General features: G+C 36.9%; 1 protein-coding gene across 1 annotated transcript in view; it reads left to right on the forward strand.

Annotated features, from left to right (window-relative positions):
* Positions 1 to 22,444, forward strand: part of EYA1 (EYA transcriptional coactivator and phosphatase 1) — a 155,877-nt gene extending 133,433 nt beyond the window's left edge. The window contains exons 15-20 of the mRNA XM_068186901.1: positions 11,337 to 11,395; positions 11,589 to 11,749; positions 11,948 to 12,062; positions 12,368 to 12,489; positions 14,679 to 14,779; positions 22,081 to 22,444. Of these exons, the coding sequence (XP_068043002.1) occupies positions 11,337 to 11,395; positions 11,589 to 11,749; positions 11,948 to 12,062; positions 12,368 to 12,489; positions 14,679 to 14,779; positions 22,081 to 22,161 (639 nt within the window). The 3' untranslated portion in view covers positions 22,162 to 22,444. The remainder of the gene's footprint in view (positions 1 to 11,336; positions 11,396 to 11,588; positions 11,750 to 11,947; positions 12,063 to 12,367; positions 12,490 to 14,678; positions 14,780 to 22,080) is intronic.
* The last annotated feature ends 1,214 nt before the right edge of the window (positions 22,445 to 23,658 follow it).

Raw genomic sequence — 23,658 nt, forward strand, 5'->3', positions numbered from 1 at the left:
GTGAAGGTTACCTGTGGCACTGTGCAGTCAGGAGATGATAATTCAAGCATGTTCACTTACAGCAGGAGCAGACTGCGGAGTACTGGCTCAGCTGAAATGCTGGCATGAGAAAGATCAGCTTTATCTAAGCAAATGATCCTTTCTGAACAGTAGAAAATCCCTTCAATCAGTTAAAAGATCTCATCTTTTTCTTCTGCATATTTGTATAATTCACAGTGTGAATGTAAAGTATGGATACACAGGGGAATCACTCCTTCCCTAGCACTGTTGGGCAAGGGGGAGAGACAGTTGTAGCAGCAGTTAGAAGACAAGAAAGACAGTTTCTAGGAATTTTCTTTGGCTTTAGAAAACTTTAAAAATACACATATTTAAATTCATTTATTGGAACAAAATGTATATCTTTTTCTTGAAGGTGTGTTCACAAGTCCAGAACTCCCTTTATTGCCTTGGTCAAATGAATAAAGAATAAATCAAGTTGTGATTACCTGCAAACAAGGATTTACAAGCAGAACAAAATAGACAGTGAAAACATATGCCACCTTTTTTTTTGTTCTGTCAGTTTAATAAATTCAGACAGAAATTTGAATGCAAGCAATACAACCTCTGACTCCCAAACTGTCAAGAGGATTAACTAACAGAACTAACATCTCTTTCCTGAATCTAATCTCCATTAGTTTGGTATTTAACACAGCAAATATATTGACTAGCAGAAGTATCTTCCACAAAACAAATCATAAAGCAAACAGGTTTTAGTTCTAATTTTTTAATTATATTGCAAATTCTTAAATCTTTCTTTACCATAGGAGGGTAGAAAAAACAAAAAAGTTTTGTATGGATGCAAATTTTTACTTTATAATCAAAACCACACTCAAGTGATATGTAATATTTCATTTATTGGGAAAGAGTATATAACTTTTAATACAACAACATATACTGAGGAAAAAACCCTGAATACTGCTTGATTAATTCAAATTCAGTCTTTTTAAAAATTATTGCATAAATTTTACTTAAATGAAGTACTGTGAAAAGATAATTTTAAAACCTTGCTAACAACAGAAAAGCTTTTACAATTAAATTAAATAGCAGTGTAGTAATATAGCTTTTATGTATGAACTACATGTGGTTGTGCAAAGGGTTAAGCTGTGTGATTTCAGGATAAAAGGTTTCCTGAGTTGACTATTATTCCTATGGTCTGCCAACAACTTTGCAATAAATGGAATGATTTTTATGGGAATGTGGTTATTCACAGCAAGACTACAGTTGGTGTCAGTATGAAAAATTCTTCTTTAGTAGATTCTCTCAGCAGGGATAACAGATCTGAAAGAAAGGCAGAAAGTAGCTACAGAGAACTCTGGCTGGTGTTGGTGACAAATTATGTTTACAAAATGATGTGGTAACCCATTGAAAAAGAAGAAATCAGAACAGTAAATCAGAGCATTGCTCCTCTAAGTACTGCTGTTCCAAAACAAGTTACCTGTGATTGTGAGTGTTGTTTAATAGCTCATTTTTCTTAACCATAAAGCAAGTGAGACTTCTAGGCTTTCAGTTGCAGGGGTGTGAAAAAATGCTTCAGAAATCAGTAAAATTACCTCAAAGTTATACCAAAGTCCATGGCAGAACATAAAATATTGGTAGATATGAATTAAAATAATTCAGGAGAAAGGAAAAAAAATCACTGTATCAGAATTTAATTTTATAATTATTTACTTTATTTATAATTTTTATAAATTCTATTATTTCCTGTATTACTTGTCTATTTTTCACATCTTTATGGTTTTTGAAATGATATTATTAGAAGAAAATTGTGATGGAGAAAGCATTAAAATATTGATGAACTTAGTATTAACAGTTATCCTGTTTACATTTGGTTTGTGATAATGTTTCAGAATGATAAAAAGATAAACCCACTTATTAAGTCTGCAGTACCACCAGTAAAGCTGGTATTGTCTTCCATTCAAAATGAGGATTAAAGTTACATAGAATTTAATGATTCTCTTACAATCATAGAGCAGCTTTGTGGGTTTTAGTTGTTCCAGCATTCCTAAGTTAAGTTGTTGAAATATGAAAGGGGTTGTTATTATTTGTATTGTTTGGTTGGTTTTTGTTTTTTTTTTAACTTAATGGGTAGTAGCTCTTTTAAGAAGTAAACATGACAGCTTTGCTTTGAGTGTTTCCTGCTCTTTGTTTTCCTCGTGGACAAGTACCCCAGTTCTATTTAAAGTATTTAGTTTGTAAATTTATCTCGGAGCGTTGCAAAATCTCAGTTTTTTTCATGATGATGTGAATTTGCTTTGTTGTGCTGGGATCACCAATGATGTGCCAGCAAGGAAGAAAATCAACCCAGATGTGTCAATGTCAGTAAAATTGAAAAAAAAATCCACTGTAAAGCAACTGTGTTGTTGATAGGTGGAGGTCAGTCACTGTGGAGATAAAGGGATAGGTTTACCAACCTAAAAGTAAATATTGACCAATGATGCCAAAGAAAATAAATTTCTTAGAAAGTTACATTTCACATTCTCACAGAATAGAAAAATAGTGAGTGCATTCTTTAAAATGCTAAGAAATGTTTCTTCAATAGAAATAGTTTAAAAACAATCTATGAAAGAAAAACTTTTTGCTTGAGAAGAGTTTTCAAAAAGAGTATAATAGTTAAAGATGAGCTGGAAGTGGAATAAGCTCTTGGTGACTTGAATGTAATCATTCATGATTGTTTTTGCCAGATGACCTTCATTTAGTAATAAACAATGGACAGAAGCTCATATTCAGACCTCTAGGTCTAGTTCTGCTGCTGTGAGAAATATCTGTTTTCCTTGAGGCATGGATGTGATTTTGGCAGAGTTGGTCTGATTTGGCTGTGGTTGGAGGATGGATTCTGGAAAGTCTTAGCAACCCTTTGGCTCTTTATTTCCTAATTGGCTAGCTAGATGTTGAATAATAGACACCTGAGGTCACTTCTTTAAAAAAAAACCACCATACATAGAAAGGACTGTAGAACATACTGAAAATAGATTTCTGGGCCATCAGACTCAAAAAAATAAGCAATTACATTAAAGATTGTTGAATAAGCCTTATTCCTGGTGAGATACAAGGAATGGTTTCAGGGAGAGGAAAGCTTCAAACAGCTGATTGAATTATTTTTCTCCCACCCCCAAATACCATAAGGATGGCAGCTGAAAAATCTTTGGTCACCCAGAGTGGAGTCATCAGGTCCCTACAGAGGAATATCTATTCAAAAATTGCTATTCTCATTTGGTTGAAATAAGAGTTCACCACCTCCTGATTTTTGTGATATCTGTAATGGGAACCTCCTGACCAGATAGTGGCTAGGGATGCTTTATGAGAAGCATGTGATTCAACTTCTGATAGTTCTTCATCATCGGAGAGTTCTGGGAAAGCCAAAAGTAATTATTCCAAAACCTTTTAACAGCATTAAATTTACTTTTAGAGATATAAACCTTATTTTTAAAGTACTATAACTTCTGTGAAGAGTTGGCTAAGACAAGTTCACTTTCTAAGGAACTCTTCGACAATTGTGAACTCCCTCTCAGGCATCAGAGCAGTTCCCTGTGCTGAGGGACAGGGAACATTCAGACTGAGACACAAAGCCCATCTATTTGCATTTAAATTTCCACAGTAGCAATTCAAGAACAGCTCAGTTGCAGTGCAGGAAGGAAGGGTGAAGAGAGGAAAGGAAGTACAAATCACAGCACAGAGTTTTCCCGGTAGTTTCTCATCTGTGATACTATTACCATGGGTGACTTGCAGAAAGTTAATGAAGTACCACTTCATGAATGTGGGACTAAATTACATCACACATGTAGCTGTAGGTAAATGAACAAAAATGCAAAACAAAGTCTTAATTCAGGCAGAACTGTGGCTTTGCTGGTGTGTGCAAAACACAGCTAAAAGCCTCAACCCATCTGAAATGCAAGATGCCTGCCTGTTGTGGAATGTGCTTCTGTAGTTCCTGAGTGTTAGAGCTACAAAGAATAACAAATACCTCCTTTGCTCACTTGAGAAGACCATTCCTATAGGCTTATGCAACTTATTAACCACTTAATTTCTTTCACATGGCAAATGACAAGTACCTTCATGCTAGGTGCCACTAAAAATACAGCCTATTCGATTTCCTTTCTCAAGAGGATCACATGGGTTGTTCTTTGCAGATGTACAGCTGAGCTGAAATATCCAGGAGCCTACCATGCTCATAGCACTTTATCACTTTATTCACCTTTCTGTTGCTTCTGCTTGGAGTTAGACCACCACAGGCTGTAAGGTGGCACAAAAACTCTTGTCTCTAGCTGGCACTCTTAGAGCTCTGACAAAGGATTGTTTTCCTCTTCTCTGGCTCGGCAAGGCAATGATGGGTCAGCTCACTCCCCACTTCTGCCACTGAGCAGCAGCACAAGGGCCAACATCTGCCCCACAACACTGGGAGTGGGAAAGAAAAGGAAAGAGAAAAATCAAAGTGTTGTGGAAAGGTCTTCAGGCTGCCCACAGAAGAAATTGTTTTTGCTGTCCATACTGGCAAGGCTAGTAGAGAGAATGTTAAAGCCTGGCTTTGTCTCATTAGCAAACAATTACAAAGATGGGAGGCTCACTTCCTCAAAGTATTTCAGCTTTCATTTTAAACATATGCATTTAGAATATTATCAACAGCATCAAGGCCCTGCAAGTTTGAATTAATTGGTCATGTGGAACTGAAAGACTCAACTTAGGTCATCTTGTGAAAATTTCCACATGAACCCTTCATTTCCAGAGAAATGAGACATTTTAAGGCTTTTGTGGAAAAATCATTCTTTTCATAAGTTTAATTTTTAGGTCCTTTACATTTTAAATATATTTTAACAATCTTTAGTGTGTATAGTTTCAACAAAATCTATATGTTCCTAAAAGTATACTTTCAAGTTAATGGAAATAATTCATTACATTCTGATGAGATTCATGGCTTTTTTTCTTCCTAAAATATCTTCATATTCTATTTTCACTGTCTCCCATTAATCATAGAATTTTTTCCTCTTTGCAAAAGTATATATTAGCAGATAATAGGAATCATGTAATAAAGAAAGTATTTACATGTGAAGTGCTGGCCTTTTAAAATGCAATTAATTTGATACTTTAAACTTAACACCATTATCTTCAGGAATAAAACACACCCTTCAAGCAGATTCACTTGAGTTTTATTTAGCTGTTTCTATCTATTGGTAAAATTCTTTCTTTGACATCCCCCTCCTCTTCCCTTCCTGCAAAATAGACAGAAACAGAATAACATAATAGAAAAAACCAACAATTTACTTTGTCAGAGTTGGAGCAAGAACTGATTTTTAGAGAGACACTCTATCCACTGCAGTTGCCATATAGATACTTCCTTAGGTCATGTTTTATTTTAAATTGGATTCTTCCAGTTACAAGGTGTAGTTGAAATGAAAATGTAAACCTTGATTTTAGCGTAGCTACTTCAATAAACACAAGTTTCAGAATAAGATCTGTATTTTGGAATATACACTGTTTACGTTGGGAGTATCATATTTGATCCAAATGCATTTGTTGATATGAGCAAGTAAAATAGGATTTTAATCATTTTTTTCTATTAGAAAAGAATGGCATCCATTGTGTGTTATAAAAGGGTTACATGTTCAGTGCAGGGGAGTACTTTAAAGTCATTGGCTATGAAAAAGAGTTTGTAAATAATTCCAGTTCTTAGTCCTCAGTGTTTATAACAGCTAATATAGATATAATAATTTATATAAATAATAAATTTATTTTTTCTTCTGATGTTCTATTTAACAATAAAATATAGGATTTGGGGAGTTTTGGTAAGGTTTTTGTGGACTTTTTAAAATTATAAGCCTCTCTTTATAGTCTTAAGTTTAAAATGGGAGCATTTTTGAAAGCCTTCACAGCCCAATTTAATTCCTTGACTGTTCATCCACAAATTGTCAGACAGAATGAAGTGGATTTCAAGAACTCTCTTTGTTCTTAATATCCTGTGCCTGACCCACAGGTAATCTGCACCTTTTTTCTTCAGCACCGAATAATTGTGGTGGGAAAGAAGAGAAAATGTTAGGGTCACAAAGTGCAGGCTAGACAGAGATGACAGGTCCTGCCAATTGAGTGCCAGCGTTGAGAAGCTGCGAACCGCAGTGGCTGCTCTTTCACATGGATTTGTGCTGTGCGTTAGCAGGCGCTCCGCGATGACGGCTTAGGAAGCTCAGCACTTCAGCCTTTGTTGCCTCGGCTTGAAAGGAAGTGCAGAGGGTTTTGTGTATTTAGCAAGCTCAGAAGTACAGTGGGGAAGCATTAAGGCACAGTTCATACTATATATATGTGTATGTGTGTATATATATATATATATATACACACACACACAGAGGATGCAGATGTGTTGTTGTTCAGTTTTCCAACCTGCACATACCAGAGGTTTTATCCTTCTATGCAAGTGAAAACCAGAGGTTGACTACTAAAGCTTAATAAATGCTGGCAAATAATGTTGGTGCATGTGGTCACAACTATGAGTAAAAAGATGGGGGTGTGGGCATTCACAACCTAGGTTTGAAATACGTAATTGTTGCCTGGCAAAAAGAAATTCTGACAATCTGTAACTCTGTGATTCCGAAAGAAGCACGTTGTGATGGCTAATAGGAGTGATGAGTATTTGTGGAGTAGATAATAGTCTTAAAGGGTAGATACAACTAAAAGGGTATATATATCTTATTCCTGGAAAACACATAAACAGAGGTACTGCTGTCATAAAAAGCTGCATTAAAATCACAGCAGTGTACACTTGGGGATTTTTTTTTAATTTTTTTTTTTTACAGATACTTCATATTTATAAAGGATTGCATCTTTAACTTGTTTTGCTAGATCTGTTCTCACATGTACATGACCAAATTTCTCTACTGTTCAGTAGGGAAAATGAAGCAGTGGATATAATTGCGTAATGACAGATATGAGAGGAACAGAGAATCCCAGCAATCATTTCCTGTGAGTTGGCCAGCTTCCAGGATGTCTCAATGGGCCTGCTGATGTAAAGGCAAAATGAAAATAGCTCATTCTGAAGGGCAGTTGTTGTTTGGGGTTTTTTTTCCCTCTCTCATTTGACTTTGCAGACTAAGGTATTGGAACAATTAGTTGGCAGTGTGGTGTTAGTTTTCTCATGGTAAATTAAGCAGATTAACCAAATATGAAAATGTATTTTAGCTACAATCAGCAGATTTGAAACTGTAATACTTCGGCATCTTCTGAGGTTATGTTAATGTTATTCATGTTATTCCTCTCTATAATGTGCAGACTTTTTCAGAGTTACCTTATGTTAGTGTTTATTCAAAGACAGCAGAATTATGAGATTTATTTTTGTTAGTCTTGTAACACAGAAATGTAGAGGATAAGCATGCTAGCTGTTGCGTCGCTCCACTTGGCATGTACTATTGGCACGGATAAGAGAACTATTATAACGGCCTTAATACCTTTTTTATTATTATTGTTATTAATTTTCCTACAGTAAGTTGAGTAGTGAAGCATATTTTACATAATTATGGCAGAAGTACACAACTTGACGGGTGGTAGTGATGGAGCAAAGTAATATAAATATTTGCAGAATATTTCTGCCATAAGTTAATGCTTTGCATATGAATCTTTATAAAGATCCTAAGTTAGTTTAAAGGAATTATTCCAGAGGACTACATAGGCCCAGGCATTTTAAGAGCTGTGAATGATGACTTTAGAGCATCTCTGGGAGTTTTTGGTTTGTCATAAAAAAACAGAAAAGAGAAGGAGGAAAACTCAGCAGGAAGAAGTTAACAAATGCTTTGGGAATGGAGGAAGGAGAAGACATAAGCTTTCCATGTTCAAATCTTAGGCTAGACTCACCTAGTCATTCATTTTTGATTGCAATTTGTCTTTGCCTTACTTCATTTCACTGGAGACACTCACTTAGCAAATGGTTGCAGCAGCTTTAAGTTGTTCCTGCAAGCGCATATCTGCTGCTGCTTCGAGCCCCAAAGCAGAGCTGATAGAAGGGAATGGAGAAACAAATCTCAGCTATTCCATGCAACATCTGTTGGTTTAATTGAGCTGCTGCAGGAGATTCAATCTAAGCTACCAGCTGCGGCAGAGAAAGGTCTGAGGGACACAAACACATGGATCCATGCAAGCCAGCTGTGTGAAAGAGCAAAAAAGGACAGCATGGGCAGTAACTTCTTAAGCTACTATTGGTAGATTTGCCAGGTTACACATGCTGACAATCCCATTTTCCCTCAAAATATTATTTCTAAACAATACCAAGTGCATTTTGCTTTCCAGGGATTGATTCAAAAATGCAGAGCTGCATCTCAGCCTGTCTGGCTCAAATACAAATCTTCAGTACAAACATGTTATCACTTGTAGTTCCTCTGGAAGATTTCAAACTGGATACACTGAAGTTGTAAGGTCGACATGTTTAGGAGCAAAACACAGCTAGCTGCATAGGCTTTATATGTAAGCCACAGGATATTTTGCTCCTTATTTGCCAATTCAGCCTATTTTAAGAGAATCCCACAATTTAAATTTTTTGCTTTGGACTTGACTGCTAAACTGATCCTGTCATAATAAAATACATCTGCATAAATAACAGTGTTTCTACAGGGACTCTCAGTATTTGTTTCAGATCTTGCTTTGCCAGAGAATTAGAGGGACAATTCTAGTACTGTATTTCCTATGAAAATTTTACAAAAATGTCAAATACATTTGTGAAAGTTTGAAATGGTGAGCCTGCAAACAAACATTTTTTCTTTTTTTCCCCTCTGGATGGCCATTTAGCTATAAGTCATCTCCCCTCACAGAAGCTTTTCTGAGAAGTGCTTGAGGATTTTAGAGTCTATGTGTATATATACACCTTTGTGAAAATGTTCTGGTTTGAAGGGTAGACTTTATTTTTTGGGCAGTGTTTTACCATATCCCTGGTTATGGTGCATATTGAGCTAACTGCTATTTTAAGTTGTTGACTGTGTGTGTGCTTGCTTATATCTAATCAGAGGACTGAGCAGTGTCTCAGGTAGCTCACAAATAGAATGTTCCACACAAACCAAGCAGGTGAAAACAAATACAAGGGGTTCTGTTGGAAGAATGGAGTACATCAATTAATGATGGGTGGGTAATTGGCTTCTTTGAAGAATTACTCTTAAATAACTTCTCTGCTAAAAAAGCAATTGCTAAATGAATGTTTTTCCTTACCATGTTAAGGGGTGGAAAAATGCAGCCATCAGTCATTAGCCCAAAGTTGAAGTCAGCTAGACAGCGTGAAAAAATACCTGGCACTCAAAGCTCACATTTAGCCTCAAAGCCGTGCCCTGCCACTCAAAAGGAACAAAACAGTCGTGCACTGTTTGTGACCTCCCTTTAGCTGTAACATAGTGTCAATCACATTGGGCTTTAATCCTTTCCAAATTATAACATGTATCTCTTGTGCATTGTTCCCTTCCTGACTTTTTTTCTTCTTTTATTCCTGACAAAAAAGGACACTATCTCTCTCTTATTATAGTCAATATTTTGTCCAAAATTTGCGGTGCTTGTGACATTTTATTCATTTTTCTTGCTTTCTTGACACTGTTTCTGTACCTTTGCCCTACCAGTAACTAAAGTGGGAAACTAATGAATTCAGGACGGTGTTGCTTCTTTAGCTTACACTCAGCTCATATTTGAATTGTTAATGTGGTGTGCTTTTGGATGGGCATTTGCTCTAGGTTTTAAACAGAAAAACAGTAAAAAATTATGTGAATTTGATAACTTGCTGAAGAATCTTCTGGCTCTTTTTTCAGCCAAGTTGATTTTCAAAGCCTGGCAGCATATGCTCACACTTGCAGTTTCAGCTGTGTCTGTACATCTAATGCATTTTGTCTGCCTAAGGAGGAAATTCACTGTGTGCTGGTTGAATATGAGCAAATGTAATATTGTCTCTCCTGTGCTGATTGTCACTACTACTTCTCTCTTTAGCACAAGCTACCTATGTGTAAGATACAAAAGAGTAAGCATTATAGTAAGAATATGTTGTACAAGTGCAAAAGACCACACCTTCTTCTTCAAAACATTTCAGGTTTCTGAGGCATTTTTTGTAAACCTGAAATGTTTTTAAAAATCTAGAATCCACAGCCACCATGTGAAGCCGCATAGGCTTCTTCAGCTTTTTTCTTATCTGAGGTTGTTGACCTCAGGAGAGGAGGAGAAGGTTACAGGGTCAAAGTCTTTTCCTCCTTGGAGCTTGCTGCTTGCTGGGAGAGGGTTGGCTGGAAAATAGATGTTTTAGAAAAAGGGTTGAGGGTCATGATTTTAATTCTGTTAGGGAACAGCTGGTTTGAGTTTCTTTCCACTTCTATCTTCCCTCCCTTCCTCACAAATCCATGGAGAGAGAAAAATTTGTTCAGAGGAAAGCAACACAAAAATAAAGGATTGTAACATTTTCATCTTTAAAATAGATCATATTTGTTATAGGATTTCACATTAGGAGAGAGAAGAGGAAATTATTAAAATAATTGAAATCCATTATTGTTACAAGCATTGAATTGATATTGATTTAGAGTGTCAGAGGTTTATTTGTTTTCCTGCCAACACTTAAAATGTTAATAGTAATGTTTTAATGATTTTTTTTTGTGCATAAACAATTTACATTGCATTTTTTAATTTAGTGATGGACAAAGCTAATTTTTAATGTATTGAGTTAGTTTGCAGACAAGCAGCTGAAGAAAGATGGTTTGATTTGGGTATTTCTGTTCAGATTTTCTTCATCTTTGCATGCTGCTTTCATGCACTAAGACCAAAGAGAGAGAAGGAAACTCACAACTCTCAAATGAATGGCAAACTAGGAACAGATTTTTCATCTGCACTCCTCTGAAACACTGGCCTCAGGCTGTGTTGGTGTGTGGCTCAACAGCAATCAGAGGTCATAATTTCATTGGCGGTTAGCATCAGGTTTAATTTTTCTAATATGTTACATTTACCAAAATGTCTGGTTTCAGTTACACTTATGCACTGACTGAATCAGCTTTGAGCAGCATGATGTTTTAAGGTACCTGAAAGGCTACAAGAACATTTATGGAACACATATGCTAATTGTTTTTAACCGCTTTCCTTTCTAAACACAAAAATGTGTTTTTGGAAAGCCATTTAACTGTAGTAGCTAATGATGGTGTGCATTTATTCTAAGAAATGAGCACAAGGAATAGGTAAAATAGTTGTTTTAACAAGACTGCCATCTACTGATTTCCACAATTAAAAATATCCCTGATTGTTCATAGATTTTTTTATAGCTTTGTTTTTAAGATTAGTAAAATCAAGAAAACTATAAAATCTCTCTGTCACCCTAGGAATGCGACCAGGTTCACATTGACGATGTGTCTTCGGATGACAACGGTCAAGATTTAAGGTACAGGAGAACTCATTAAGACAAAAAGTTGCTTTGCAAATTCCTTCCTGGGCAAGGGATGGGCTGCTGGAATGCTCACAGTAGCCTACTCTCTTTTAACTGTCTTCTTTGCAACCCAGCCAAGTGGGTAGCTGGTGGTTCAGTGTACCCTGTTGCCTTTTATTAATCTGTGGGGTTTTTTATCTCTGCCCAGCACATACAACTTCGGAACAGACGGCTTTCCCGCAGCTGCCACCAGTGCCAATCTGTGCCTGGCAACCGGCGTGCGTGGAGGAGTGGACTGGATGCGCAAACTGGCCTTCCGCTACAGACGAGTAAAAGAAATATACAACACCTACAAAAATAACGTTGGAGGCAAGTGACTATGGAGGGTCTAACAAACACGGAGTAGAGGTCCTAAATGGGAAGAACTAGTTTCTACTCCTTTTTAGGAGTGTTTAGTGAGCTATTTAGTTTGCAGTGTGCAGAAAATTGTCTGAGCTGGTGAAAGCAAAGGAAAATGACAGAGCACTACTTAATACCAGTGCAGACATGCCCTTGTCTACTCCACAGGTCTTCTTGGTCCAGCAAAAAGAGAGGCTTGGTTACAACTAAGAGCAGAAATTGAAGCTTTGACAGATTCTTGGTTAACACTTGCACTGAAAGCACTCACCCTCATACATTCAAGGTGAGTATTAAGAGTAGGAAGGAAGCTCTAGGGTGTCTGATGATGATCTGGAAGAGGCTGTCTGATGTGGTGGGCAAAATGCTGAAACTGGAGGACCTTATCCTCATTTTTTATTCTGATCTGACCATGCCGCACCTTGTTCCTCGATACAGTGGTAAAAAAAAAATGTTCTTTTTAAGTGGTAATAATAATGTTGAGGGGTTCTTTTGGGAGGGGTAAGGTTCTCCTTCTATTGTTTTTTTTTTGTTTGTTTGTTTGTTTTCCTGTTTAGTTAAAAAAGGATATTTGCATTTTCTCTTCCATAGGACAAATTGTGTGAACATTCTTGTAACAACTACTCAGCTAATTCCAGCTCTGGCAAAAGTCTTGTTGTATGGACTAGGGGTTGTATTTCCCATAGAGAATATTTACAGTGCAACTAAAATAGGTGAGCTATTTTCATCATGTTGTGATACATTTAAAGCTGTATTTTTAAAAATAAAAGAATTGTAGTCTATATTTAATTCTAACTTGCTTTCACTGTAGCAAATACAGAGATTAGTAACACCTGATCCTCATGGAACATTGCTAAAGCATCCTAAAAGTGCTTTTCGAATGTGTGATGATCCAGCACAGAAAGCTTTGTATAGCTCTATTAACAGTGGTACAGTCTCTATTAGAAAGAAATGTAGCTGCTTTTTTCTCATCATTTTTCAAAACTGTGGGGCTGTGTAGCAGTTGAGAAGGGTTTTAAGAAGTGGTAAGTACAGAACATTGAAGGCTCCCTGGAGTAGTAGTAGGAGAAATTCTGTAAAGGTAAGCCCTGGCTTCATTTCTTTTCATGGGCTCTGGAGAAAATTTTGGTAAACAATTTACCAGAAGCAAGAATGTTTTGCAGTAGAATGTAATTATTTAAGTTTCTTCATGCTGACTGTAATAAGCTTCAGCCAGGCAAATGTTTATTTCTGTTTTCTGGTTCAGTATAAAAGATGTTATTCTGAGTATGTAGAAGTACCCCAGACCAGATGGCAATGGTGTTTGTAGTTTTTAATGTGATTATGACATATCTGTTCTGTCTCAGATTCCCTCATAATTGTGGCATACAAGAACACATTTTTCATGTGTTTTTAAGTATCTATAATACAGCAAGCTGAAATGGTGGTATATTTTAGATTTTTTTTAACAAGACAAAACAAAAATTGGTTCAGAGTTTTACAGAGAAATTTGAAAGCATTCCTATAAAATACGTAAAATGTTTCCTGAATATTAAAGTTACAGTGCCCTCTGTCAAAACTTTATAGTAAATTATAGCTTTGAAATATAATGCTTTAAATACACATTTTAATTAAAACATATTTTAATAAATCTTCACTTGTGACTTCACATACATGGGATAGAAGGGTGGTTTTGGAAAAATGTGTTCTGTCACTGACTGTCACAGGAAACCATGGGGTTTTTTTAACATGACATGATTCGTAAAATTCAAACACTGTTTCAGCTTAGTGTTGGAGGTTTCTTATGCCTAGTGCTACTGTTAAATTATATCATTAAGTAGTTTGGCTTTTAATGGCTACAAGTTTTCATTTAATTTCCAGCCTACTTTTTCTTACACTTTTATAGTTCTTTAGCTGAAATAACTATTTTAAAAACCACAATTTTCCCCATCCACTGCTGTAGACACACAGGTTAGCATGTCCCATGGCCAGAATAAAGTGACCTTTCAGAATGGGGACATTTGAGAAAACTCAATTTTAGGCTTTTGCTTTCTTTGTCTTCTCAGTACTGAACCTGAAACTTCCCAGTATGGCTACAAATTGAAAGAGAGGAAATTTAGGTTAGCTATTATGAAGAAATTCTTTACTTGAAAGGATGGTGAGACACTGAAACAGGTTGCCCAGGGAGGTTGTGGATGCCACAACTCTGGCAGTGTTCAAGACCAGGTTGGGCAAGGCCTTGGATAGCCTGGATAACCTGGATAACCTTGGATAACCTTAAATAACCTATTATAGTGGGTGTGTCCCTGCACATGCCAGGGTGAATTGGGACTAGATGAGTTTTAAGGTCCCTTCCAACCCTTAGCATTTCTGTGCTTCTGTGGTACTTGTGCATAGGGCTGGAGCACTGAGATAATTTCCCTAGATGTGTGCAGGGAAGGAATGACCCGTATGAATGGATTCCAGTGCAGGATCAAGGACATGGCCTGTGTATTAGATTACAGGCATTTAAATCCTAATCTTTTGCATGACCTTCTAAGTCAGGGTACTACTGTTTTAGGGGCTGTGATTAATCATGTCACAGGTTTTGGAGAAAAAGCTAGAATTTCAATTCAGCTTCAATCAATTTATTGAAATCAAGCTACTGGTCATAAGCAAATGGTAGATAATTCTCCTGGTGTTGAAATTCCCCACAAAACCTGTGTCATATTAGGGAATGAGACAAGAAAGGTCATACTGTGGACCTCTAATATGCTGTCTATGCTGCAATGGGCCTTGATACACCATCCTGAGGGACAGACTCTTCTCATCTTGTAGCTCTACTTAAGAATTCCAAGGGCTGGGGAGATCCAGGCTAAAAAGTTATTTATTTAATAACATCCCATCACCACCTATCTTGAATAGTCTGATCTTTTTCTTTCAGGAAAGGAAAGTTGTTTCGAGCGAATAATTCAAAGATTTGGAAGAAAAGTAGTGTATGTTGTTATAGGAGATGGTGTCGAAGAAGAACAAGGCGCAAAAAAGGTAATGGCCTTCTTTCTGTGGGGGTTGGTTTCAAGAGTCTGGAAAATTGTCTTTTCTTCAGCATGGGACAGCATGCATTGACATTTAGGCTGGATATCTTTGCCTTACAAAATCTGTGTTGACTATATCTAGTAGAAAGCCAGGTAAGATTATAGATAATGATTTGCCCTGCTGTTCTCCAAAAGACACATTAAACTATGTATGTTTGATGCATTTCAAAAAGGGGCCAGAAAATGGGCCCTGGCTTTTGTGCCAAGAACTAAGAGTTCTGTTTTCCTTGGCAAGCCAAAATACCACAGAGGATGTTATGAATGTAAGCAAAATATGGTGATTCTTAGTGATCAAAGGCAATGTGCTGTTTGACTGTATGAAATACATATATGTCACACCTTAAAAAGACATGCAAGACTGGAGTAGGTATACAGGAATTTCCGTTTTCTTGTGTGTCCATAATTTGGATTCTTCATTCAGACAACAACCTGTGGCTTGGCATGCATTCATAATCTCAGATAACTCAGCAGAGGATACTATTTGACTGTCTATTATTTTTCCTTTCTATTGAGAAGAAGGGAAAAAATAACTTTTTTTTTTTCAATGTGAATTAAGCTGTATAAAAAGCAACACTTCCCATTCACAAACAATAGCCTTTATTTTTAGTCGTGCTTGAAAAACTACCCAAGGTAGTCTGCAGATACAGACTCCTTGCTTGGAAGAATGAGGCATAACCTCGGCTATTTGAATAATAGGAGAAAGAGCAGGAAAACGGGCATTTTTGTTCTTGCTTCCTTTCACAGATAAATTGCTTTTACACAGCTGCTTTTTCACCACAAAACTCTCTGTGATACTTCTATCTCTTTCCACTGTGACTTTCTGAATTGGAGAAGTGAAACTAATTAGTCCACATGGCATTTTAACAACCATTGACTGGTTTTGCTTCATGAAATCTGGGTTTTGTGCCCCTGAAGCCTTGCGGGTAGGTTCCCGGCTCGTCCCAGCACTTTGCAGAGTCTCAGTTTCATATATCCCTTTGGCGGACTGACGGGAACAGTTTGCTCCTTTCTCCTTCAGAAATGCCTTTCATCTTTGCAGAGAAATGTTTTCCCGCTGCAAATAATTACATTTTAAAAGCTGTATTTAAGATGGGGGGGGTGGAATTCCTTCTCTTTGTTCCTTTTCTGTTGCTCGGTGAAGTAGTGTTGTATATGATAATGGCAGGAGTAGTCCTTTTGGTAACATTATCTATTCCACTGCTTTTTTCAACAGGAAACATGATTCAGAAAAGCATAAGAGAAAGCCTTTCCAGTTGCTAAGAGGAGTAGCAGTATAGAAAGTTCCTTTGTGCAATTACTTGTGTGTATTCTTTCCTGGTGGAAGGAATTTTCAGGTTGAAAGCATGTTATATGCTCTGGATTAAATTATCTGCTGCAGCAATGCCAGAGAAGTCAATAAGTAGACCAGCAGCCCTGCCTTTCTGCATAAACTATCAATCTGATTTAGGAAAATGCTTCTGTGATTTTTGTCCTGCTTCTTACTCCACCAAGTAAGAAATCATCATTTCACACTGTGAATGCAGGATTTGCCTTTTTAGTTTTTTCCTTCACATCCTGCAAGAGTAGAAACCTTCTCTGGAGAGCGCACAAACAAAACAGAAGCTTTGCCTCCCCAAAGCTACCCAAACCATATCAATCCAGAGCGGCATAACTGTCCTGTGATGTACCCCATTGTCATGCTTACCCCTGAATTTTTGTAGCTGATTCCTTCTTTCCTTGCTTCCCATCAGCATGTCAGGTTTTGTGGTATTCTCCAGAGAAGGAACAGGTCTTCTGTTACCCCTTTGCACAGCATTTTGTGTAGGACTTTGGCCTGTGGTGAAGCCATTAGCATATGTGTGTTTCTTTACACTATTTAGAACATAAACAGTACAACCTTCTTTAGATAGCACTTTATTGTTTACATGTAAACTGTAATGAGTCTTTTCAAGCCTATTTAATTAGAGATTTTTTTATTCTACGTTCATTCAGTGGATTAAAAAAAAGGTTGAACTTCCAGCTTAGGGGGTAAGAAAGTTAATGTTTATTGTTAAAAATAATTTACCAATAATTTATAAATTCCTTCATCATAAAACAAGATTTTCATGTATGCCCTTCATTCATGGAAAATATTGAGTCAATACAGCAGAAGGAAAATAAGAGAAACATTTAAAATATTTTTATTATTGTCATTAGTATAAAAATTCAATAATAGAAACTTTTTAATGCCACTTAAAAGATCATTGCTTTATTGAGAAACATTTTTAGGATAAACAATTTGTTCATAAAATGCCTGTTTTGGTTGATGTAAGTAAACGGAATACACTGTTACATTTCTTATAGCATTAGTCGAACTAAGATATTGACACCTTTGTTTAGCTGTCACTTCCAGCAAAATATTTGATGAAACAATTAAAACTCTCAGGATGTTTGCACTGTGGATTGAGGAATGATCGTACCCTTCTGGGTCAGTGCAGCAGCCAGTGAGCTTGGCTGTAACACCAGGGTTCACACAAAGGTTGCTACCTTCATATCAGCTTTCCCAGGAAAAGAGGGAGAGGAGGGCGGAGAGAAACCCGTGTGAAAGTCCAAAGGGTGCTCTGGGTGCTGGCACCAGTGCCAGTGCAGGTCAGAGCCACCGCTTCAGAGTGCCACTGCGGTGACACAGCTGTTCTCACTATAAGGGTCTGGGGTTTCTGCCAGAAACTCCATTGTCTCGGCATTTTTGCTTTGCTTTGTTTTGTGTTTTGGTTTTGGAGGTGATTTTGTTTTTCTTTGTTGTGTTTTGTCTTGTGCTCATCTTTGCCTTTGCCTTTGGAGGCACATTCAGGAAATACTAATAAGACAGAAAAACCCCAACTTCTGAGTTTTTCTGCTTAGGAGAATTCTCCAAAGGATTTCTAATTTGTGAGATGAGACAAAGGCTCCTCTGCACTGAGGAGCTGGATTTTACATCAGGTGATTCGGGAGAGCCTAGGCAAATGGGCTTCTCCTTTGTCTCCAAAATGGTCATGCTGCCTTGGAGGAAAAATCATAAATCTTTGTAGAGCAATAAATAGAATATAAATGGGTATCCAATATGCCATTGCTTTTAAGCTCAGAGTCACACTGTGCTGGTCAGGTTTGGGGTAGGAAGTAATGACGGCTGCTTAGCAAATCTGGCAGGAATGCAATAAAAATACCGTGAAAGATGACAAAAACTGATGAGTTTTCTATTCAAATCCATCACAAATCTCAGGAGTAAGTTTTTGTATAAATATGTATTCATTTAAGGGAAGGAGGATAGAGGATAATCAGTACTTTTTGGTGTTGCTATCAAAAAATGGATTTGTTTTGCATGTGTATAAATAGCAACACTATTTTGTGGAGTAAAATAGCTGAAGTTTTGTACATTTAGTAGGTACATGCTGACAATAAAATTATTTCTATTTCAGAAATAAAATAGTTCAATATCTTAGGTTATTTAATAATACTCTAATTATTAGGCTTACTAAATTTGTAGTTTTCATTTTTTGTGCTTTTTACATAAAAACCAAAATTTTGCCACCATATTGAATTTCAAAATGTCATCAAAATCAAATAATTTAAAAGTTCATGGATGTTTTACTGCTAAGTATCATCTACCAAACAATTCATGATTTTTAGAAGACAAAAGCTTCATATTTACTTGGAAGATGTTGAAATTGTAGACATAGAGTTCCATTAGATACTAATGCATACAGTTTCACCGCCTATTTATTAGTGGTTAGCATTTGTCATCCATTCTCCCGCAGCAGCAAATGTGAGATTAGCATTTCTTGCTTGGCTCAGAATAGAAGTGTTCTGCATGGCATGGGTGTGCTAAGTGCTGGCAGGGATGGCTTTTTAAAGGCAATATTTAGTACATATATATATATACAAAGGATCTCTTGCTCTCTCAAATTATCTCAAGTCATTTGGCAAGAGAAAATGTACTTCCATCTCATGGGTGTGTTGCCACTTTTGACATGGCTGAATAGTTGTGAATCAACAATGCATGCTAATACAGGAATAATAGATAAGGTTTTGTGTGATAATTTTGTTACTTTAAAGGTTCTAATTTCATACAATCATTATCTTAGATGGAGTGAAAATTAACGTACATGCCTCATGAAAACACATGCATATATATGAACACATATGTGTGAGGCTCTATATATACACACAAACATACAGATACATATATATAGATCTGTATCAGGTTTGTTTTGCTTCCTCACAGCTCTGAAGGCCATACTGTAGGGTCAGACTGATAGAAATCTGAATTGGCCACGTTCAGCCATGCCCAGGGCATCAGAGCAGATTCCAGCCCCATGCAGCCACCATGTTCTTGGCATGCTTTATTTCTTGGGTTTGTCCAGCTGGCCTTGAGACTGCATGAAGGAGCACTGAAAATAATTATAATTCTGAAAATTGCACAACCTCTTTTTTTGTGAGACTCTCTACTGTCATTCCACACTTGACTGCTGTAACTGCATGGAGTGAATACAGGTATACTCCTTTCACAGACAGACATAAATAATGCAGAGGGCACTTAACTAAATTTGAGATAGAAATATATAGTGAAAATTATGACTGCTTACAGTTTTGGTTTAAAATCAGATCATCAACAGCTGACCCATAAACAGGGTAATCCAAAACTGAATATTGCACATGGGCATCTAGCTAGAGGTGCTGTAATTTGATTTAGCAGAAGCTAAACCTTCTGTTAAATCAATCAGAGTCTTTAACTGCTCTATCTGCCTGGTGTGTGTATGCTCTGTAATGCTGAGGTTGTTACTAGGGAAGCAGTTATAAAGCTAGAGCTTCATGGAGTGGGAGCTGGAAGCCAAGAATTTATTCCTATAGTTCTCCCTATTCATTGGTTTGCTGTCTGACCTTGGAGGGCATCCATGTCATTGACTCTTGGCTTCTGCAGAGACTCTTTGCAAAGGCAGGTCCACCAAAGTCCACCAAAGTCTTTGCCAGCCACATTATAGGTGTGCTGTTTACACCTCCCTGACCCAGTGGCTAAAGCAGTCCTGCTGCCAAGCTGACTAAGAGGAGGAGCAGGGAGCTATGGCTGGCTGTCAGGGAGACCAGCTGTGTCCCACCTGACAGGGGTTTGAGAGAGAAGAGGGAAGCTGCAACCTCCCACGAAACAGAGGCAGCACTGCTGAGCATCGCCGACCTGTGCAGTCATCTGGCAAACACAGCATGGACCTGCTGCAAGCACACATGACTGTTTGTGCTTGATGTAGTACCTCTATCAGATATTTTAAATTCTGCCAGAAAGATCTTGCAGCCTAAGTTAGAGATAGGTACACAGAAGCTTTTGCAAAATGCAGAGAATGTCATGACTAGCAATTTTTATTTCGTATTGGTCTTGCTGGTTCATTTCCTGAACATTATGCAAGACGTTTATCTTTAGGAAATCTGTGAGTTGGAAAGCAGCAGTGTCTGGCCTGACAGAGCACAGAGGGTAGGCTGCCTGTATAATGTAACAGGGAAGAAAGACCCTAGGACATGGAGTTGTAACTGAGTGAGCTAATTGCATCTGCTTTCTGTAGCTGGTGGAGCATAGAGATAGTACAGTGGAAGTTCAGATTGAAGATGTAGGGAAAAAAATGTTTTAGTGTTTAACATTTCCTTCTTAAGGAAAAGATCCATCTATAAAAGTGTTTTGGAAATATCACAAGCATTTTTTTTCAAAAAAAAAACCTCTATTGTCTCTGAATTTTGTTTGGTTTCTTCTCTCCATTGTCAACCATTGCTCATGAATTTATCTTCAAGCTAAGATTCAGTCAGCTGTTTCTCAAGGCTTTCTAACACTCTAGAGCAAAGCAAAGCAGAACAGAAACTGTTACAATGTTTTTTTCTTGGGGATCATTTTGTTTTCTTCCTTAAGAAATCCCTTTGCTCTAGAAGCTGGACATACTTGGAATGTGGGCACGTGTTGATGCATCCATATTGCATCTTCATTCAGATCAGGAGTGTCATATCAAAGAGGATGCGATAGGCTGAGTATTAACGTGTTTGTCTTCTGAGACAGGTATAAAAATTGCAGTAAATGTGCAGCTGGAAACAGTGAGTTTAACATTGTTTTCAAAATTTTTCTCTAACGTAAAATTTGAGAAGACCAGAATGAAAAAAGGAGAGCAAAATAAAAGTCACAGATGAGATGGGGTTTTGCCTCTGATTTCAGTGGAATTAGGAATTTACTCAGGAGCTGCTGAAGTAGGATGATGAAAGTCTCTTTAGGAAATCATAGATAAATGGTTGGGAAAATTAGAAGCTAATGTGATAATAAATTGCTTGTGGTTTGCCTCCTAAAGATGCCAGGACACAAACTGACCCAGTGAAAAGGTGAACACAATCATGTTAGCCTCCAGAATATTGTTGATTTGAAACTATTTTCCCTTTGGATTTATAGAATAATTTCCTGACAAAAGCTGATGGTTATCTTTTTCCTTTTTTTAAATTTATGCAAAATTTCTTGTTGACATTAGAATCCCTAGTTTCAAGTATAAAGGTAGTTCTTAAGTAGATTTTTGCCCTTCATGAATGAGGTAATCTCTGCTTTTTCCTGAGATTTATGTTTTTTGGTTTATTCAGGTTCTTTGCAAAAGTACTTGTGCCCCAGACAGATTTTATTACAACTAATAGGAAAAAAATATGTATTTATTTTAAAATCTCATATGGAAAAGATGCTCTAAGATCGGTGCTAGCAATGACCAGTGTTATACAAGCCACTGGGATAAAAATCTTTTCAAAGTGATGTGACACATCACACATAACACGAGTTATTATGAATCACCATTTCTCTGTTCTTAATTCATCTGCCAAGAGTAGTTTTTTACAAGGATACACATTTTGATAGTAAACAACACGTTCACTTTCTTTATTTTCTTTCTGTTCCCTTCTTCAAACTACCCACATGCTGCATGCGTATGTTATTTGGTTTATTTTTTTCCAGAAGTAATATTTTCTTCTGCAATGTTCTGAAATCTGTTTTTCATATAAAGAGATTAGAAGCCCTTCCCTTCCTTATGATCTCCTGATGTGTTTGCTGTAGTTCCTATTGTAAATAGATTTGCTGTTATTGAGAATTTATGCTTAGGGGGTGGGTCAGAGAAGCCAGACTGAAGGACTCAAAGTTTTAAGAGCTCTTTTTCTTTCCCCTAAGTGTTCTCATATCCCTGTGAAAGACAAAGAGTGCATCTAAATACCAGAATGCTTAGGGTTATTTTTACATGTTGTCTGTGCTGTTCACAGCATGCTATGCCATTTTGGAGGATCTCGAGCCACTCTGACCTTATGGCCCTTCACCACGCCTTGGAACTGGAGTACTTGTAGCAGCTTAGCAGCACTTTCAAACCTCAGAGCCTCCTTCTGCCCGTGGATGAGATGCCTGTGTCTTGTGTCAGCATTGGACTACAGAACTTTGTGATTTCAACATGTTGACGTGCAGCTGCAATCGGTCTTAACCCTTGCCCTTTCAGAGAACGGAGGAGCATGTCCTTTTCTTCAGAACAGCTGTTGGCTCCGGTACTGCGAGTCCAACGAAAATAAGCCATGCGAGTGTTTGAACAACTCATCTTCACCGTATTTGCTACCAAAAAGAAATAGAGATGGAAAACATAAAATGGGGAAGAAAAAAAAAAAAAGAAGAAGAAGAAAAGAAAAGGAAATAAGAGGTTCAAACCTGTGAAGAAAAGTAAAAGGACCTGCAAATGCTTTGTAGTTTTTAGCCTCTTCAGTGTGACACACACAATTTCTTCAACACAGCAAACTTGATTGCACAATGAAGACTGAGATTTTACAAAATATACCAGTGGAGTAATTTTCTTATAAAGAAGGTTTACGTTTTGGTTTCTCATACCCAGGGTACTCTGTACATCTTTACTTATTTATGAACAGACTGTATTTTGACATCATATAACTGAGGATATGTGTAATAGGATTAAAGGCTATTATAAGCCTTTGCCTTATGGTACAGCAACTACTTTTGATTTTAGCACATTACAGAGTAGTTTAAAATATGTCTAATTTAAACTAATAGGTACATCACTGAGACAATCATGTACAGGAAGAATTTTTTGTGTAAATTTGTAATAATGAATGATTCTTTTACATATTGTTAAGGTAAATGCTATTGAAAGATAGTAATGCCTTGTTGGTGAAGAATGAGGCCACGTGTGCACAAATTTGTGCAGTGCCTTATCAATGTGTTGGATATAAATATGTAGATAATGAATTTTTTTTAGATAAATTTGTCAAGACCAAAAGCATGGATGTCAAGTGTCAATAGGAATTGGGTTTTGTTCTCAGCTGTTTCTCTGCCATTTTCTTCTCTCACCCATTCTGATTATGAAAAGATTGATTTTGTGTGTCCCCCTGGTTGAAGCAAATACAGATAAAACCCAAGTGAAGAGGAGGCCTTTATTGTCTTTTTGTTTCCTCTTTTAAAGTTAACATATTAACTCTTTCTTAGAGTATTAAAAGATTAATTAGGAGAGTCATTCCATAAAGAAATAGAGAAAGAACACAAATATATTTTAAGATGTAACTTAAACTGGAACCTTGGTACTGAATAGCCTTTGTCTCATCCAAAAATGAAGGAAACTATCATCACAAATATTTTTAGAAATTAGAAATGAGAATATTTTGGAGAAATTAAACATGAATGCTCATATACATTTAAGGTTTTTAATCCTCTTCCACCAGGAGTCAGATTTCCCCAAGATATAACATCCATTGCCGGCAATGGAAATGCTGAAATTATTATCACCTAGGAGTTAAAATTTGCTTTTGTCTGTACTAACTTAAAGGACAAACCTAGACCATGTCTGT

This window comes from Anomalospiza imberbis, chromosome 1, assembly GCF_031753505.1.
Source record: "Anomalospiza imberbis isolate Cuckoo-Finch-1a 21T00152 chromosome 1, ASM3175350v1, whole genome shotgun sequence".
NCBI lineage: Eukaryota > Metazoa > Chordata > Aves > Passeriformes > Viduidae > Anomalospiza > Anomalospiza imberbis.